Source organism: Carcharodon carcharias, chromosome 1, assembly GCF_017639515.1.
Source record: "Carcharodon carcharias isolate sCarCar2 chromosome 1, sCarCar2.pri, whole genome shotgun sequence".
NCBI lineage: Eukaryota > Metazoa > Chordata > Chondrichthyes > Lamniformes > Lamnidae > Carcharodon > Carcharodon carcharias.
Window position 1 is genome coordinate 124,813,432 of NC_054467.1, and position 20,940 is coordinate 124,834,371.

Sequence of the window (20,940 nt, forward strand, 5' to 3'; positions counted from 1 at the left end):
CTCAAATGCCAGTCTTCAGCCAATTTGATTCACCACATGTGATATAAAGAAATGGCTGAAGGCACTGGATACTGCAAAGGCTACTGGTCCTGAATATTTTAGCAGCAGTACTGAAGACTTATACTCCAGAACAAGCTATGTCCATAGCTAACTGTTCCATTACAGCTACAACATTGGCATCTACCATGCAATGTGAAAAAATGCTTAGCTATGTCCTGTCCACGAAAAACAGGACAAGCCCAACCCAGTTAATTACTGCCCCATCAATCTACTTGCGATCATCAGCAATGTGATGGAGGTGATGTTGACAGTGCTATCAAGCAGCACTTACTCAGAAGTAACCTGCTCACTGATGTTGAATTTGGGTTCAGCCAGGGCCACTCAGCTCCTGACCTCATTACAGCCTTGGTCCAAAAATGGACAAAAGAGCTGAACTTGTCCTAGGCCCAACCATCTTCAGCTGCTTCCATCACTTGCCACATATATACCTGACTATTTCAGTATCGAAGGAGTGGATGAATGGTACTGAACATTGTACAATCATCAGTGGACATCCCATTTCTGACCCCACGGAGGGAAGGTCAGTGATGGAAGCAGCTGAAGATGGTTGGGCCTAGGACAAGTTTAGCTCTTTTGTCCATTTTTGGACCAAGGCAGTAATGAGGTCAGAAGCTGAGTGGCCCTGGCTGAACCCAAACTCACTATCAGTGAGCAGGTTATTTCTGAGTAAGTGCTGCTTGATAGCACTGTCAAGTTTGCTCCTTGATACCACATTCAGTCAAGGGCAGTCGCATCTTTTTTTTGAAATACGCAGGAGCTTGGGGAGCTGATAGTTCCACATTTGCTTGTCCATGGCAATGCATCAACCAATCAGAGTTGACTTGCCAATCAGTCAGCACCCTTTTCTCCTGTACTATAAATTGTTGTGATCGTTTGAAATTTGGCAGTCTTGATGAGTGCAAGATGAAAAGCTTAAGCAACAAGTCTCTCTCTTTTCAGCAATATTACAGATGGCTGATATACAAGATTAACTTCATGTTTCAGTTCCATAAGTGGGTAATTTATTGATTACATATGGTTTTTGAGATTTTGAAGATTTAATCTCATTACTAGGATGGTCACTGCCTTGGATCATATTGAGTCTGGTAAGGCTGGTAAATCCAGCAGATGTAACAGCCGTTTGGTTAGGATCCCCATATGTATCATAGAAGAACTGGCCTCTGATGCAGGTGTTCCTGAATCTGTAGCTGGATGTTTTGGGGTTCTCTTAACCCCTAGTGCTCATTGTCAGAACCATACACATGAACATCCACATTTCAAACTGCTTGAGCCAGCTGGTACAATAAAGCAGGTCTGTTTTTGTTTGATTTCCAGCTCTTTTCTGAATAATGGTCAATATTTAATTAATTTTAATGAGGGATTTATAGATCCTTGACTAAGAGGGAGCTGAAGGTTATTGAGGGTAGACAGAATGAGAAGTTGAGGCCATAATCAGATCAGCCGGATTCTTAGTGGGTTGCAGAGCGGGCTTGAGGGGCCTACTCCTGTTCCTAATTTGTATAATGTTACCTTGGTTCAGTATATCAAATCCATAAAAGAAGGGTTCAGTTGAGTTATCCTCTGGAAGTTCTGTGTGGTCAGTAAATCAATTTTATTATGCTTAGCAGATGTTATTTAGATCTTATTAAATATAAGATTAATACACAAATATTTTTCAAAGCTTAAATCTAAATGGTGGAATGAGACAAATGTAATGAGAGAGACAATGGAAAATGTGTTAAACTTCACAGCCATACCTTTGCAGGGCAGTGTTCTACCAAAAAAGATGAAAGAAGTCGATCAAAGTTGGAGGAGCAGATAGTAGCTTGTCAAAGTCTTAGTTGCACTTAATTTTATTCACTCCTTTCTTTGTTTTAACATAAATAATCATCCGGTTATTCAAGTATTGATGCCAATTCATGTTTCTTCTCTTCCCCTCGAATAAGTGCTCATTTCCACCCACTAATTTGAAAGCACTTGTACCTCAGCCTAACAAAGTTGTGTAGAGTATTTAAGGCCATGTTTTGCCTTTGATAAAAATGTGTAGTTCTGCTTTTATTTTAAACTTTAAAACTCAGTTGAAGTTTAGAAAACCTGAAATCAGTTCCATGAAATTTCATCTTGTCTTAGTCACATGGGCCATGTTGCTTCCACCTTTATTTGCTTAATTGTACAGCCTTGTGTCCTTTTATTTTCACAGAACTATTGCACAGCCAAAACATTGTACATATCAGACTCTGACAAGAGAAAGCACTTCATGTTATCAGTAAAAATGTTTTATGGTAATAGTGACGACATTGGCGTCTTTCACAGCAAGCGGATCAAAGTAATCTCCAAACCTTCTAAAAAGAAACAATCCTTGAAAAATGCAGACTGTAAGTATCTATACATTTGGCTGCCAAATATTACATGTCATGGACAGCACAATGAGGAAATGGTATACTTCAGATTTTTAAAAATGTATGATATAGTGCATAACCTGTCATCCTAAAAAAATAGTTTAAAAACTAACATTACTTCATTTGTTGGAGCCCTGAATTATGGCTCACTTAGAAACAATTCGGTCATTCTATAGCCTCAAGGTTGAGGGTTGCTATGAATGCACATATTTTAGTCAAAAGTAAATTGTGTGTTTATCAGACCTGCAATTTGCTAGGGAGATGGGAGGAGGAAGCTGAACTGGAATGTTTTAAATGTGAAATTTTGAAAATATTGGCAAATTCCTGTAGAATTTGCTGCCTCCATCAGAGGGGAAATTATAAATCTAGTTATTTTCATTGCATCTGCACAGCACAAAGTTGCACAGTATCTTTATGAACTAAAGATGCACTGCATTAATGCACTACATGCCAGGCTATATAGTACTTGAGTTTGTTTGAACATCCACATTATGAACCTTGGCTTGGATGACTGAGAGAATTTGAATGGAGTGAGGTGCTTATCCATAGGAAGGAAATATCCAAGGAGTCTAACAGACTTGCTGTTGAGTACCTCAGTGACCAGTTATAAAACTCTCCAAGCAAAGGCATATTTTGTTCTTGATTGATGTATTCCCATTTTTCCCCATTCCCTGAAATGTTAACTCTCGTTCTGTCTACAGATGCTGCCTGACCTGCTTGAGCATTTCCAGTATTCTTTGTTTTTATTTAAGATTTGCAACATTCATAATATTTTACTTTTGTAGATCTTGTTTCATTTTTTACATGATGAGATAGTTGACTCCTGCCTGGGTTATGGTTTCATAGACCTGATTTGCTATTGCCTTACCCAAGTTGTTTATTTTAAGCCTTAACAGTGAATGATTCCACTGTGGGCTGCATAACCGCTGAGCCAAATCTGTCCTTCCGGCATATACACGTAATATTTCCATCAGAAAAAGCTGTATGGTAATTGGTACGAGAACAATAGTTATTTTTCCTAAACTAGTGGCACTGAGCCCAATTAAACATATGCACCCTGTCTGAGATCAGCAAATCACTGTAGACAAATGATCAAAGCTGGGTCCTTCCTGGTCTTGAGCTCAGCTATTCACTGCGTAAGCATGGAGGGGGTGAATGTTTTTTTTTAAAGTTGTGAGAATACTTGGAAAATTTTGGATGAAAGTCTAAATTTTGTTAGTTTTTTTCTAAAATAAGATAGGGTAATTGAAAGAAACTGTGAAAAGAATTTCAAAAAATTTACAAGGCGGGAAGAGAAGAGAAACTGTAACGAGTAAAAGAAAAAAATAATGAAACAAAACCTGGTATTATTATAGCTGAAACCAAGTTTGCCAGTTTCTACTGTGCACTGTACTTAGTCATCTTACCAAATGGCTGCAACCTAAAACACTTATGGAATAAAAGTTTGAGATTTTTATTCAAAAATTGAAACTTCAACGAGGTAGCTCCACCCATCCATTATCTCTGTTTATTTTGTTGTGATTTCCTATAATTGCTTAAAATTTTTCTTTCCTTTTTAGTATGTATTGCATCAGGAACAAAGGTGGCATTATTTAACAGGCTTCGTTCACAGACTGTTAGTACACGTTATCTACATGTAGAAGGAGGAAACTTCCATGCCAGTTCACAACAGTGGGGAGCATTTTACATCCATTTATGTAAGCAGCTATAATTAACCTATCCTTGTGCACTTTGCTATGCATACCTGACTTGTACATTAATTTTAAATTAAATGTAATTTTAGACAAAGCCATCATCATGCAAATTGAAGTCTCCAATGCATTTTTTAAAAAGCATTTGCTTCTAAGAGAAAAAAACAACTTTTGGCCACTTGGCTGGCTGTTAGAATGTCATCCAATGTATTTATTGATGCTGAACCCATTGAAAAACCTCAACAACAGAGGAGAGTTTTAAGCTAGGAGCCCTTTCCCTATTGTAACTGAGGTGCCATTGTACGTGAGAAAATTGTGTTATCCAGCTTTGGCATGTCATGTGTATATATACAAAAGAACAGCTAAAACTTTTGTTTTAAGAATTATGTAGAACTGCTTTCGTGGCCTAGCTGGTAAAGACATCTGTTCAAATATCAGTGAACCTTACAGACCAAAAGATCTCAGGTTTGCTTACTGATCTCTGCTGCATTAACAGATGATGCCCATAACAACAGTTGAGCGCATAGCTTGACGTCAGTGCAAGGATGAAAGACCAGCTGTCATTTCCACTCCTCCGTGTTGTTGAGTGACCCCTCCCCCAACTTAACTGGAAAGTGCTTGTACGGATATTTGATGAGAACAGTTTAGGACTTGACTGTGCTGCTTTTCACAGTAGAACAGCCTGCGGACATTTGCTGTATTTCCTCACAGACAAAGAACTTGTGAGGTACCACATTGCTGTCTGTGCTAATGGAACTTCATCCCAGCAAACATCAGCATCTTTAAGAAGGGTGAAAATGGATTAGCAATCGGGGTTGACATCATTTAGGAGTTTGCAAGGCGAGCAAACATTTGACTATTATAAAGAGTGCTTCAAGCAGAGTTCACTAAGATCTTGCATGAAAGACTTCATTTATGAATTATCAGCTACTAAAATGACAGCATTTTGTTAATTTCTAATAGCCTTACTTTGTATCAGGCACCTTACTCAAATTTGGAAATCTTGGCACCTAATAATCAAAAATAATAGTGTGTTGGACACCAGATCTAATACTCAGATGTGAACCAATTACTAAGTGACAGTAGTATCACCAAAATGTACTACCTACTGGGAGCACAGTCTGTTATTGTAAAATGTCACCAGCACTGAAGTTGGGCAAACAAGTTTTATTTTTATTTTTTTAAAATCTGTGATATAGGAAATCCCCATGTGAATTAATTTAAATTTAAAATAAATGTTATAGTTTCATCATAACTGCTTTTATAATTATGTAAACTTATAAACAGAAATGAGAGTGAAGGATGAAATTTTGTGAAAACTGAGTTTCTTTCCTTGAAATAGTGTAGAAGGATGAAGGATAAAATTGCTAAAGCAGTTGGTTTGATTCAACTTTAATAACCAGTTTCTCAATGGTATTCTTATTTGCCTTTTGAAATATATAGTATCCCTTCACATGCTCTCTAAAAAAGTATCAAAGATCCTGTTTCAAGTTATTTGGTATGAATGCACCTGCTGTATAGCATCCAAACGATGCCTTAAATCCAAATTAAATTTTCTATGCTAAAAATTACATTTGGATTTGGGTACCGTAAACTCTTATGCAGCATAGAAAGCAGATTCAGCTGTAGCTGCATTAAAGGTTTCCATTGTACTAGAAAATGGTTTACAAATAAAACTTGACTTTGTAAAAATAGGTATGAGCCAACCTGTGGCTGAAGCTCACTTAAGCTTGTTGCTCGGCTTGATCTGTGAATGTGACTTTGTAAGCTGAATTTTGCAACAGGATTATTTTGTTCCAGTTTGAATAGGCTAATGGCATTCAATAGAGTGCCACATGAAAGCTTAATAGACAAGCTAAGCACTCTTGGAGTTGGGGGGTGATATCTTGGCATGAGTAGGGGATTGTATAGTGGGCGGGGGGAGAGAGTAGGGATAAATAGGACATTTTCAGGTTGGTGGGCTGATTTACTGGTGTAGTGCCGTGAGGATCAATACTGAGGCCTCACCTGTTTAGTCTATATTGATGACTTAGATGGGATGACGGGGAGTCATGTGTCTGGGTTTGCTCATAAGGGGCTGGGTGGGAATGCAGGCTGTGGGGAGTACACAGGCTGCAGGGGGATGTGGGCGGTTTGGGTGGGTGGGCAACGGTGGTGGATGAAGTATGGCATGGGGTTATTCACTTTAGTTGTAGGAATAGAAAAGCAGAATATTTTTTCAAAAGTAGTCACTTGATAGTACAGGTCTTGAGTATTGCTGAAAGAAGAGACATGCTATTGAAGCTTTTCATCTGGTACTTATCAGGATAAACACAAGGTTGCCAAATTTCAAAGGGAGCAACAATTTATATTGCATGAGAAAAGAGTGCTGATTGGTTAGCAAGTCAGCTCAGGTCGAGCATTGCCATGGAGATTGCACCAGGGAACTACTGTACCCCATGGTTTTTAATTTAAAAAAAGGCTTAATGCCTGGACATATTCCTTTTGCCTGTAGAGGACAGGTCCCCGCGCATGAACATATGTAGCCTCTAGCAAGCGTAAGTGAGCCACATTGCGGGCCTAACTAATGAGCTTAAATTGCTTGCTAGTATAATTCTTAGCATACTCGGGATTGTTCAACAAGTGCTGTCCATCACGGAATCACAACTAATGTTAGATATTATGTTCTGAGTTTTACAAGAACAGGCTGGTTGAGTACAGTTAGCATTCTGCTTATCGTAAACAGCCAAAGGGACATACTGTTTGATGCGATCCATCAGTCGGGAGGTACGGTCTACATTGCACTGCCACTGAAATTCATATACTGTGTTACTTATTTGTGTGGTAGGCAGAATGTCTTTTTGGCTTGACAGCAGCACCCTGTTAGTGGAGAATACCATTTGTGTTGCTACTGTTTAGTAGCAGCAGGAAACGGCTAGCTTCACCTGTTGATCAAATGTTTGAGAGACCTTACTCTCCCAGGATAATTTGAGGTGGACTGGTCACTTTTGAGGTCAAAAAGTGGCAGCCTTAGGTTCATTCGTGAGCATGCGCAATACACAGTGAGCAGTCATCTGATCTGGGTAGCCATTATCCCGCAGGATAGCTTTAATACACCCAATTTCAGCATCAGGTTTGCACGGCAAGCAAATAGCTTGGGCCCTATTTACAAGATTGCCGATAAAGCCAATTTTATAGCACGTGGAGCTGTAGGAATCCCAATGCATAAACTGACCAATGAAGTAGGCTTGCACTTGACTATATCGTATCAGCATATCATGGCGATCTAGATGCGCTGCCATTTTCAGAACCTGTGTTCATTGAACTTATGGTGTTACCATGGAATCCCCTCTAGGCCCAGTTCTTGGTCAGATTTTCGTCAGTTTCCACGAGAAATGTATTTTGCTTATTTCCATTATTATAGATAATTTGTTTGCTATATTTGAATCTGCAGCCGCAAGTAAGAATTTCTTTCCACGCCTTAATGCGCACCAGCCCACACTCAAATTCACCTTTGAAATGGAGCATTCTAATGAGCTCCCTTTTCTGATATGCTAGTTGAGAAATCCACTAATCAGTTCCCCCCTCCTGTCTACCTCAAGCTTACCTTTACTGGTCAATATACCCATTGGGATTTCTAGATTTCCATGCGCTATAATTTTGGCCTTATCGGCAATCTTGGAAATAGGGACTGAGCTAAAGTTCACTAGATTGGTCCCTGGGATGAACGGCTGTCCAGTCGTGCAAGCCTGATTAAATTGGGTATATTTTCTGTGGAGAAGAATGAGAGGCGATCTCACAGAAGCTTTCAAGGTTATTGGATTTAGCTATTTACGTACATTGTTCCATGGAGTGACACAATGAGACGGTTCACGACCTTCCTTTTATCTGAATCTGAAGTCTTCATTCATTATCCAGACACCTGCCAAGGACAAATAAGGCCTATGTTTCATGCGGCATCTAACTGCTCCCTTTTCTCCACAGACAAAATCTTACAGCAGTAAATTATTATTTTAAACCTTTCAAACATTATTCAAACATTAGAATATTATCTAGCCTTAATAACTACTTGACTAGTTATTTATCCTTCAATTATTCATTGAGGCTCACTACTTATTTAATCACCTCTTTCTGGCTGACTATTACTTAGACAGTAATTCTTGATTAATACATGTGAATGATTAAAGTATAGAATATAAAATGACTTCTTTAGCCCAGTGTGAGTAAAAAATGGTGTCTTGACCTTGTTAGCTTACTTCAGTGAATATAATGTGAAAGCTTCCTAAAGGGGGTCAAGTTAAACTTAAAATCTACTGCCCAGGCCTACTTAGACCATCAACATCTTTATTTACTGCAAGTATTGCTGAAATTTTACTTGGTTCCAGAAATTATTGCCAAGCTATCTAATTCCACATCCAATCTGAAAAGAAATGCCATGTGGTTATTAATGGCTTCAGTTTCTGAACTATCTGTCAGCCTATTGCACTAGCTGTTTGTGTCTCGAATCTGAAGGCCTGTATCTTTTGGGTTCTTGTTTAATAAGTTACGAAGCCTTCTATCTTGTGCTTATAACTAGCAAATTGGGAGGTCTAATGGGAAATTAAATACCATTAGCGATTGTATTTTAATAAGTAGACATAAAATGTGGATTTACTCATATTCCAAGCACAATCTTGATTTAACTCTGTCAGAAGATTGTGCATTTTGGAAGAACTTTATTTAACTCTAGTTCTGAGAAGGATTCTCTTTGAGCATGACAAAACTACTGTGATTTACATGTAATTTATGAAGTGTAGTTATCTTCAATTTGTCTTTGACCCTTAGCAACTATACTTTTCACTTCCCTTTGCTGCAAAACTGATTTGTGGGCTGTTATTAAATTAAAAGAAACACCTTGCATCCTGTCAAGTTTTTGAAATGAAGTATACCAGTTGTAAATTATAGCCTGTTTCTTAACCTCCTTTCTATGGCCTTAGCTTTTAAGTGATATGTTATATATAATTTTTGTTTGAGGGAAAATGATTACTGTACCAAATAGTTTCCCAAAATAGAAACCAAAAATGCTGGAAATACTCCGGTACCCGTGGAGGGAGTAAGAACTAGCTTTGCAGGTTTCGGTTTATTTTCCAATCTGTTCTTTGTAAGCACCTTTACTCCAACCCTGCCCCTACGCCGCAATTTTATATCTCCCCCTCAGTCTGTCAGCCCTTCCCCCTCTCTTCCCCTCCTTGCTGTCTTCCATTCCCTTTGCTGGAGCCCTTGCTTGCCCCACCCTGCTCCATCCACTGCCCTCCCTTCCCCATCCCTGTCCATTATGCTCTCACACTTCCCTTCTCCATCCCACAAAACTCGTGGTCATTGTTTGATGTGCTCCTGGGGATTGTCTTTTGCAAGCAAATTGATGTGGACAGGGTCTCACAAGATGATACAGTTAGCTGGGTGGTTGCCATTAGTTTGTGGTGTGGAAGAGTATAACTGGAGTTCAGGTATGTTCACAGGCTTAGTCATGTCTTAGAAGCATTTAGTGTGGTGCACATGGAACTTTTATGGCTGCTTTTTCTCTGATGTTTCAACTAGAATGCAATTATGCAGATTTGTCTTGATTTGGGGGAAGGATTTACGTAACACTAAAATTGCATGATGCATTAAGTTAAACAGCAACCTTTCACTTCAGACCTGGGTTCAAATCTAACATGAATTGGATGCAACTGTCCTGTCAGCTACAGTAGAAAGATCCTGGTTCAGAGATCAAGATAAAATAGAAGGGGGTTTTACTCTTTATTTGGCTCTGTGGTACCTGACCTGGGAACACTAACTGACAATAAGTGCTTGAGAATGGCAGATTTTCAGTTCCATATAAATTGCTGATCAGAGAGACATGTTGCCAAAGCTTTTCATCTTGCACTCATTGAGACAAATGCAAGGATGCCAAATTTCAAATGATCACAACAATTTATACCACCGGAGAAAAGGGTGCTGATTGGTTGGCAATTTGACTTGGCTGAAGCGTTGCCACAGAGAAAGCAACAGGGAACAATAGGCACGACATAGGTTCATACATGGGGACCCGTTCTCTGTAAACAAAAGGAATATGTTCAAGCCTTGCACCTTTTCTGAATTACCCAGGAGCTTAGGAAGCCTAAACCTTCCAAGCTTTGAAACTAATTAAATATTCACTTGCTGTTCTTCCTCTTGGATTCCATTGTCTGTTTTGGAGGATATCCTCCTCCAAGGATATCTTCAGTCTGGTTCATGTGATCATTTTCAAACTTAAGGAAAGCACTTGCAAGCCAGTAGATTCAGCCATCCTTGCTTGACTATTAGTCTGCTCCTTTTTGATGCCATACAACATTAACTTTAAAAACATCTGTCTTACGCTAGTCAGCAACTGTGCTCAATAAGCAGTATTATCAATGGTAGAATATGACTGTGAAAGGTATTCATTATGAGCAAGAAAATACAATGTGCTTGTGGTTCTTGGTGAAAATAATTTAAATTATTTGAGGGCATCCTTCAATAGCCATTTGCAAGTAATGCACATGTTATTTGACTATGTATGCAACTAAATTGGAATCTAAGTACATGTGGTAAATATAGTTTTTGTTATCTACAGTGGATGACGAAGAATCGGAAGGAGAAGAATTCACAGTGCGGGATGGATACATTCATTATGGTCAGACTGTGAAACTAGTATGTTCTGTTACTGGAATGGCACTCCCCAGACTGGTACAGTGGCTTTCTTTTAACAGTCTAGTGTTCAAACCTAAATGCTTGGCATTTTGTGTGTGTGTTTATTTTGCCATCTTTGCATCTCAAAGGCAGAGAAACTTGTGCTCCACAGTACAGTTGCATGGCTATTGGCAGCACTTTGACAATTTGCTCTAGCTCAGTTTTTCATGTGATTCTAGTCTGTGTATTGTTTGACCATGGGGACAAAAGGGGTGATATCATTGCAAAACTGATCTGTTGTTGTGCACCTCCAAAAAAAACTTTTGCCTTCTAATTGCTCCTTAATTGTGGCATATTGAAATCGGCGAGCTCCAGTACAGAACAGGCAACACACCTGAGATGTCAAGCTTTCCACTACAACATAGGGTGCATTTAATACCTGAGATTTAACTAGCTACTGACTTGGTTAATATTGAAAGATAGGTTAGAAACAGTGATTCAAATTAATTTAGAGGAAATATTCAAGCGTTAAGCAAACTTAAGTTCAGCAAAAAAATCAAGAATTTGCACTTGTATAGCACCTTATTGCAACATCAGAATGTCTCAAAGCCATTCACATCTAAGGAATTACTTTTCCAAATGTAGTTCATGTTTATCTGTAAAAGCAGCAGTCAGTTTTTGCACAAGGAGGTGAAGTAAATACCAGTTGAGATCAGTGACTTGTTTTTCTGGTTGTATTGATAAATGCAGGCTAAGATCCAGATATCTAATGAACGGAATATGTCATCAAGTTGATTAAAAGCCTTTGAACCCAGCTGTTGGTGAAAGATATAATTTTCATTTGCGCCCTCTAACCAAGAGCAGCAAGAAAACCCACTTCTCTAAAGCTAAACAACTTGGATCAGTGCTGGCAATCGACCAGGCTTAGGAAACTCCAAGCATGCATATTTGGGTACTGATGGAGTTCAATTAAAACTTGTGCTTAAAGCACAAGAGTGATAAACTTCCTGTAGCTTGCCCATCACTGTACTAGGTCAATTAACTTGTAGGCCAATTAACTTGTAGGCCAAAGTGTCAAGAAGCCCAGCTCTTAGTGACAGAACTTCCTGGAAGAGTGGTCAATTGTTAGCAGCACCTTGGATACACTGGACTTGTTTGGCTTATATATCAAATTACAGGCTTGGCTAGAGATAGTCAGCTTTATTTCAGTCTATGAAGGGCATGTCATAGAACACATGACTTAGGGGCAGGAGTAGGCCATTTGTCCATTAGAGTCTGCACTACCATTAAATTAGATCATGGCTGATGGTAGTCTCAAATCCACTTTGTCTGCTTCCAGAACCCTTAACTCCCGTGTTGATCAAAAATCTATCTAACTCAGCCTTGAATAATTCAGTGACATCCTCTGTTTTCTGGAGAAGATAATTTCACAGCCTCTGAGAGAGAGAATTTTTCCTCATCTCCATCTTAAAGTGGAGACCTCTTATTCTTAAACTGGGTCCCCAAATTCTAGTCTCTCACAAGAGGAAACATCCATCCTATCAAGTCCCCTCAGGACCTTATATCTCAAGAACTGAGCTACTCTAGTGCCAGGTTAATAACACAAATAACAAACCCCCTCAATAAAGTCATGATTTGCAACCAGTTGTCAGATCTTAATCTTGTGTCACTAGAAACCAATTGCCTCACAGCAGATATCTGGAATTTGTAAACATTTTTCTTTCTGCAGTGGTTTTCCTTTTCATCCAATGTCAATATGTTAAATAAGCTAGCAGTTCTGCTGTTGTGCCCATGTTGTGTTGGCTTCCATACATGAGATTGCATGAGCTTGTTTTTTTTTAGATAATTATAAAGGGGCTTTTTCTATCCCATCTTTCACAGCCAAGACCACTCTGGAACCCAGTAAACTGACCTTAAGTATCTTGATCTCTTTCAGATAATTCGTAAAGTGGATAAACAAACAGCATTATTAGATGCAGATGACCCAGTATCACAGCTCCATAAATGTGCATTTTACCTGAAGGATACAGAAAGGATGTACTTATGTCTCTCTCAAGAAAGGATAATCCAATTCCAAGTAAGAAAATGTTGCACAAATTAATTATCTTTTTTTATTTTGCCCAATATCAAAAAATTGAATATAGTTAGATATAGCTAGCATAGATGTTTCTTAAATTTGACTTAAGAGCACTGAGAATTGAAGAAATTATACTCGTGAATCAGTGGGCCATCTTAGTTTCTGTAGTGTGCTGTGGTAGCCATTGTTTTCCAAATGATAGTTAGCCTTGCATTTGAAATTCTGCCCATAGTTCCAGAGATTACAATGTCAAAGGGAGTTAAAAGCAAGCCATAAGACAATATGTCATGAGCACACAACAGCATCTCACATTGTTCTGGTGACATTCTGAGAAAATTGACAGCTTGGATGTGTATAGGATGGATTCAGGCATAGTTATAGACCATGTAGTTTGCAGAGCACGGATATAGCACTGTTGAGACATTCATAAATGTTGTAGTAAACCAAAACACGCATCTACTACATAGGTGCAGTACTAAAATTAAAAGTTAGTGTCTTTGCTCCTTTTTATTTTCGATTCCAAATTGTTTTGAGAACATGTTTACTGGACAGTTCATAATTTCATTGCAGTTGAGTAATGTAGTTGCAGATCTTGAATATTTGTGGCATTAATCCCCATTCCTAACAAAGTTTCAGTGTACTAAATACCATTCACAAATGGGTGGTTTAAAAACTTATTGCATCAGTAGGATTTTGATGCTGGTATCCTTAGTTGTTAACATTCCTGCAACACAAAAACATCATGCTCTTGTTGAGATTCCCCAAATGGTGCATCCCTGATTTCAAACTGTTCAGAGGAGTTAAATTGCTAAACTTCAGAGATTTTCAAACTTGGCTTGTCTCAGCATTGGGTCAGCAGGGAGCAAAACACATTTGCCTTCTAATTCTGACTCATTAGAGTCTTTTTAAGAGACAATTTAGTACAATGTGTGGAAACAGAGCGTTACTGTGCAGGGCAATTGGGGATGGGCAATAAACTCTGACCTCACATCCCATGAAAGATTTAAAAACAGGATGTGGGCTTTATCCATAGCTAGAACAAGATTAGTGTCTGACCTCTACATTGTCATTTGGAGAATGGTAAAAAAGGACTATATGCTGCCACAAAAAGGGATAGGATGCAAGCATTTGGGGTTGGCAACCATCTCCTTGCTGCTGGTTTCAAGGTAACATGTTAGAGGCCTGTGAGCAAGTTACACATCTTCCTTTTCTTAAAGGTGTTCTATAAGGAGCAGCTACATTAGAATTTAGCTGGCCTACTTGTTTCATGTCAACAGACATTCAATTTACTCCACATCGACGTCTTTCCTACTTCTCCCTTCGATTGCTGAAGGAGCTGTCTCTTGATATATAGTTCCATCGGCACCAATAGCTGTCCAGTACTTAATCCAAATAACTATGCTTTATTCAAGTTCTCTGTTTCATGCTAAGCAATTCCATCCCCCTCCCTGTACATTATCAGGCTGAACGAGATTGTTTGCAACTTCAGCATCCTATTTGAACCTGGGTCAAGAACCTGGTTGATGATGTCTCATCACTTCTAACACTGCCCCTTGCCAATATTTGCAGATACTTGAAATGAATGACATGCTGCCCCTCCTGTTAACCCTAGCTGAGATCAATAGTCAGTAGAGACTGAGGATCAACTTAGAATCACCTTTGTCTGTGTACCTCTGTACCACATAATCTAGGTACCCTGTAAGCTATCTGAGGTTTGGTTTAATTTTTTTCTTACAAACCTTAGGCATCAATCAGGGAGAAGCCTTGGGTTGGATATAGTTGTTGGTAGTGAGTTATTATATTTAGTACAAAAACTGGAAGTGAAAATGTACTTTTTATGTTGAAGGTTTATCTGCATGAAATGTACTGTATTCAGGCTGTTTTTGTTATATTCACTCAACACTAATGTTAGGATTGTAGCTTGACAAATTGCAGTGTTTTCAATTTGAGATGTAGTACTTATGGGTTTTGAAAATACTACCAGTATTCTGAAATTAACTAGAAGCTTAAAAATTTTATAACATCTATGAGCTGTACTTAACCAATGTAAATTGTCATTTCCCCCCACCTAAAAACCTGTTGAACTCAGTTCAGCTAAATATTTATCCAATCAGTGTAAATTAAAAAGAAGGCATTATATAAATGAGTGAGCCTTTTTTCACCTATAGTGTTATGACCACAGGAAGTGTTAATTGCTGTGCAAACCAAATCCCAGAGGGAAACTTGGCTTACTTGGCCCTGTTTTTTTTGTATTCTGAAAACGAGAAGAAGACACACCAATCTCATCAGTAAGAGGCCTATTAAAATGTTTGGGATTTTAAAAATTAAAAGTACAAGTTTTATTAACAAGAATAAAAGACAACTTAAGCACATAAGATTACAGTTACATAGTTATGGTTGCCTTACAAAACATTCCCCAAAAGAACACTTTACTTGGTCAGACCCACAAGTAGACACCTCCAGGCAGCACTCCCTTATAGACGTTAACTAAAAAAACAATCCAGTAATATGACACCAGGCAAACTGCTGTAGCTTCAGTAAAGGCATACCACATGACCCCTCTACCCTCTTCCACGCTATGGTAGAATCCACTTCAGAACAAAACTGCTTGTTGCAGCCTAAGTCTTTTCTGGCTTGACTGGATGGCTGGATCAAAAGACATCCTCTCCCAGCCCAGAGCTCCAGCTGTAATTCAACAGCTCAAACAGCTCCAGCTATCTCCATCCTATGCTCCCCACAGTAACTCTAAAATAGCTTTCCCCAGCTTCATCTCAGATTCCATTGTTCTCACACCTCTTTGAAATTTAAAAGATTTTATATTTGGAAGGATTTGCGTCTCTATCTTGTCCTTGCCTCTGAGTCAATAAAATATAATATTCCCACTACTATTGACTGATGGAACTCCTGCAAGATGCAGGTATGTTTCTTGTTACCTCTGACTCTCCTTTGATATTCAAACACACTCTCAACTTATCTAAAAATGCAAATGTTAGACCTAACCTTTTTACTTGTGCCTCAAACTTAAGACCACTATCCTTTTCATATTTTAAACACCCAGATAACCTGACTCCTATTAATCTTTGCCCAGCTTAATTAAATCCAACACGCAAAGGCACCCAGCTGCCTTTACAGAATGACACAATATTCCCCAAAATAGTTTTAAAAAATATCCATTCTCACAGTAGGAAGTCCAAAAGCATTCTTTTTAATGATGAGCCACTGTTGTTTTGGAGACAAACATAGCAATCAATTGTCAACAGTAAGGACCTTCACAAATAATAGCATATATTTCCAGTTAGTTTTGTTTTTGGTGATTGAAGGAATAAATGTTACCCAATACATTATAAGAACTCTGTTGTTATTTGAAAAATACCATGGACTCCTTCATGTCCATGTAACAGGCAGGCAATGTAGATTTGACATTTCATCACAAAGACTGCTATCCTAGCAATACAGCTCTCCTTCAGTACTGCACGGAAGTGTTGACCTAAATCATGGGTTCAAGTCCCTACAGTAGGTCTTGAACACAGCCTTGATTCAGAAGTTAGAATGCTATCACTAAGGCAAATGGTTGTAAATCTTTGAGCTGTTTTATTTTCAATTCTGGATGTTAGTAGATCCCATGTGAAAATCAATGCTCAAAATTAAGTTTTTTTAAAAGAAAAACATTTGGCTGTAAGTTGAGTAGATTCATCTATTCATCTCCTATTGTTTTGGAACAGTATGTTGGAAGCTGGAATGACATTACCAACACAATATGAATTTAGATTCTCAAGTTGCTAAACCTGTATTTTAGTAAGAATACGTTGCCGTTATATATAATTTTGTTAGGCTATTCATTTTAACCTGAACTTGCATGGCTGAATGTATCAGAAGTTTACAGTCAGGCAGTTGCAACAAAATTATATCATTAAATGTTGTTTTATGCTGCAGATGGAAATTCTATTTAATTTTCAAGTAATGGAAATGCGTTTGCAGTGGAACCTTTATTAACTGCCATAATGAGGGGACTTTGTCAGTTGAGCAAAGGAAATTAAAAGGTGCTTGAGGGTCCCAAAACTCTGGTCTTGGCACATGTAACAAATTGAACATATGTTTATAAGGGCCTCCTGTAGAAACATTTTGAAGCTCTTGAGTAGACACTAGACAGAGGATTGAAAGCTTACAGTAAGAGGAACTAAATGTAATTGAATCTTCAACCATTAAGTTGATATTTGGTCTCACAGGAGGGTATTGGTGATGCAACATCCTTTGCCCAGTGAAAATCCTGATTTTAGCAGATAATTGAAGTACGGATAATAGACGTTCCACTGTAATTTTGAAAACTGAAGTGGTCTTTCATTATTTAAAAAAAAAATTATGTCTCCATAAAGTAAATCAATGCAATGGATCTAGTTTGTGTGTCATGGTCACAGTTGTGTTTTTTTAATTTCATTTTTGCCCCCTCCCTACCTCCCCCAACAGGCCACTCCATGTCCAAAAGAACCAAACAAAGAAATGATAAACGATGGAGCCTCTTGGACAATCATAAGCACAGATAAAGCTGAATACACTTTCTACGAGGGGATGGGGCCCGTACATGCACCAGTGACACCTGTACCTGTTGTAGAAAGTCTTCAGGTAACACGATTTGGACATTTATAGGTTTTGTTTGCTTACGTTCAGATTGCAGTGGATAATTTTCTTTACATTAAGGCCGAGGATGTATCAGTGAAGTTGATTTTTGAAAATGCTGTAGTTTCAAGGTGTGCCCAAGAACCAGCCATCATCTGAAGAAACTGGTTATGAAGTTATAGTAACAAACTAGGTGCTATTTGATTTTTTTTTGGAGGGGTGGGGGGTTTGAGAGGAGAGCGAGGTTTCTTTTGTAGTTCTGTTAGATGTCTAATGAACAGAATATGTCATCACGTTGATTAAAAGTCTTTGAACCCAACTATTGGTGAAAGATATAATTTTCATGTGCACACTCTATCCAAGAGCAGCAAGAAGACCCACTTCTCTAAAGCTAAACAACTTAGGTCAGTGCTGGCAATAGACCAGGCTTAGGAAACTCCAAGCATGCATATTTGGGTACTGCTGGAGTTCAACCAAAACTTGTGGTTAAAGCTCACTAGTAGTAAACTTCCTGTTGCTTGACCACCACTGTACTACTTGGAAAATTAGCTTGTAGGGCAAAGTGTCAAGGAGTCCAGCTCTCAGTGACAGTTACAATTTGCTGGAAGGTTGGTCGGTTGTTAACAGCACCATGGAATACTCTAGACTTGTTTGGCTTACATATCAGATTACAGGTTTGGCGCGAGACAGTCAGCCTTATTTCAGTTTATACCAGGCATGTCATCCTAAAGTCAATTTGACCTCAAAAAGACCCTACAGGTACTTGTAACCACAATTTGCATTTAAATAGTACCCTTTAATGCAGAAGATATACCAAGATACTCCACAAAGGGGTAATCAGAAGAAAAAGATGTCAATCTGACGGAAAATATTCAGAGGCGTTACCAAAAGTGTGGTTGGAGGTTGGTTTTAAGATATTTTAAAGGAGCAGAGTGTGTTGAAGAGGTTCAGGGAGGGAATTCCAGAGGATAAAGCTCAGGTAGCTGATGGCACAGCCAGCTGTGGTGGAATAAAAAAGAGGGACATAAACAGGAAGCCAAAGTTAGAGAAATGGAGACTTCAGAGGAGTGGAGAAAATTATGAATATGGGGAAGAGTGAGGGGATAAACACCCTGAAAAACAAAGATGAGAATTTTAGATTGGAGGTAATGAGGTAGTAGGACTTAGTGTAGGCCTTTGAAGACAAAAGTGCTAGGTGAACAGGACTTAGTGTGTGATAGTATGTAGGCAGCACAATTTTGGCTTAGTTGTAGTTTGCAGAGTGTATTGAGTGGTAACCTTACCAGAGGAGCTGTTGAAATAGTCTAAAATCTGGGGGTGACAAAGACAAGTTTGGGGGTTTCAAAAGCAAATGGGCTGAGGCAGAACAGGGATGGGCAATGTTACAGAAGTAGAAGTCAGCAATCGTTGTGATGGAGAGACTATGTGGTCGGAAGCTCGATTTGTGTCAAATAGGATGCTGCAGTTCTGAACAGTCTGGTTGTTGGCCGGAGATTGCAGAATGAGTAGCAAGTGCGCTGAATTTAGCCAAGGCCTTAAAAAACCTATTCTATCAGTTTAAATGAGTTTGATCTGATATTTAAAAGCAAAATACTGTGTATGTTGGAAATCTGAAACAAAAACAAAAATTGCTGGAAAAACTCAGCAGGTCTGACAGCATCTGTGGAGAGAAAGACAGTTAATGTTTCGAGTCCATATGACTCTTCAGAACATTCTGAAGAAGGGTCATACGGATTCGAAATGTTACCTCTGTCTTTCTGTCCACAGATGCTGTCAGACCTGATGAGTTTTTCCAGCAATTTTTGTTTTTGATCTGATGTTTTAATTGGAGGAAGTGAAAGTTATTTGAAGACTTGGTGTTGGACAACCAGTTTGATATCACAGATGAGGGATCAAGAGAGATCATGGAGAGGTAAAGTTGGATGTTGTCAGCTCACTGCACATTTGCAGAGGTTGCCACGGAGCATTATGTAAATGATGAAGTTGAAGGACCAAGAATGTATCTGTTGATGGACTTTGGAGGCAATGGTATGAAGTGTAAGAAGAAATGCTATTGCTGGCGATGTTGTGACTACAATTGAGAGGAGCAAACTGAAAGCAGTCCACTGATCAATGCCACCTCCTCCATTGCTTAGGAGGAGGATGGTGTGAGGTATTGAAGCAGGACCTTATCAACAGCTGCAGAGAGGATGAGGAAGGTCATGGTCATAAGCGCAGATTGTGTCATTTTTTACTTTGGTCAGTGCTGTGTAACTCAGAAGCCTGATTGGAAAATTTCTAGGGGAGTTTCAGGAAGGATGGACAAGGATTTTCGTGATGATGTGTTTGCAAACTTTGGAGGGAAATGGAGTTTCAAGATTTGGCAGTAGGCAAAGGCAGAGGAATTGAGAAGGAGGGTTGTGGTGACAGGTTTGAAAGGGAGAGGGGCAATGTCTCAAGAGACTGAACCATTTGGAAGTTAACTAGGTTGGGCCCAGGAAAGAAGTTTGGTGATTAGTTTAGTGGGACTAGGGTCCAGGTAACCTACCTCCTAAGCAAAATTAGATTGGAGAGCTCTTAATGCAAGATGAGGGCGAAACTAGAGAGTGTCTCTTTAGAGTTTGGGCATGGGCAACACTGAGGGGGGCAAGAGTGAGTTGGTGAGCAAGAGGAAATAGAGTGGCATGGAGGGACTGAATGAAGCAGATGTGCTCAATTTTGGTGACAAAGCAATACGAGTTCCTCACACTTGCTGAAGCTGATCATGAACCAACCATTACAACCGCTCTCTCCCCACCACCCCCAACCCCATAGGATAGGAATGAGACAACTTATAAGCGCAGATTTTAGCCCTCAAGACATGTACAGCATGGTGAGCGACATATCCCTCGAACGTTTCTGATAGGTTAACAGTGTTGACCATAGCACAGGGACATGCTCTTTCCACAATTGGAGATGCATGGCCAGTAGCAGCTGCTTTGCTCTTCAATTAAGATAGGTGCCTGGAGAAATAAGCAGAAGTATGCATACCCTAACTTCAGCATGGTGGAAGGATAGCTTGCTGGCACCTTCAAGTTCTAGGTAGCAAAAACAATAGTTAAAAAGTTACTCGTCACCAGCAGTGTAATCCATATCCTTGTGTGAAGCTTTGGAGCAGATGCCTGTCCCGAGTACATATTGACAGATTTGTGCAGGCCACCCTTTGCTCCCTGCAGCTGTTCCCTGGGATGTGTGCTGTGTGAGGTTTTTTTTATATCATGTCTTATTAGATTGGGTTTTTTTCTGTTCTAACATATCTATTAGTTCATCTGCTGGTGTTAATGTCCAAATGTAACATAATGGAAAACTTGATGTTCCTGATTTCCTTTTCCTGGAATATCATGAAGTCTTTTCTAACTTCAAATTTCTTTTAATTAGACTTGTGGACATCTTTGTAATATGTATAAGGAATGTAAGGAGTACGTAATGAGGCACTTCCTTTCTGCAGATTCTT

General features: G+C 39.0%; 1 protein-coding gene across 3 annotated transcripts in view; it reads left to right on the forward strand.

The window, feature by feature from the left end:
• The window catches only part of rbpjb (recombination signal binding protein for immunoglobulin kappa J region b), a 112,646-nt gene that overhangs the window by 83,213 nt on the left and 8,493 nt on the right, over positions 1-20,940 (forward strand). For all 3 annotated transcript variants that reach the window (XM_041186003.1, XM_041186020.1, XM_041186010.1), the window contains exons 5-9: positions 2,240-2,414; positions 3,998-4,135; positions 10,722-10,834; positions 12,714-12,854; positions 17,319-17,474. In XM_041186003.1, coding sequence (XP_041041937.1) covers positions 2,240-2,414; positions 3,998-4,135; positions 10,722-10,834; positions 12,714-12,854; positions 17,319-17,474 — 723 coding nt within the window. The remainder of the gene's footprint in view (positions 1-2,239; positions 2,415-3,997; positions 4,136-10,721; positions 10,835-12,713; positions 12,855-17,318; positions 17,475-20,940) is intronic.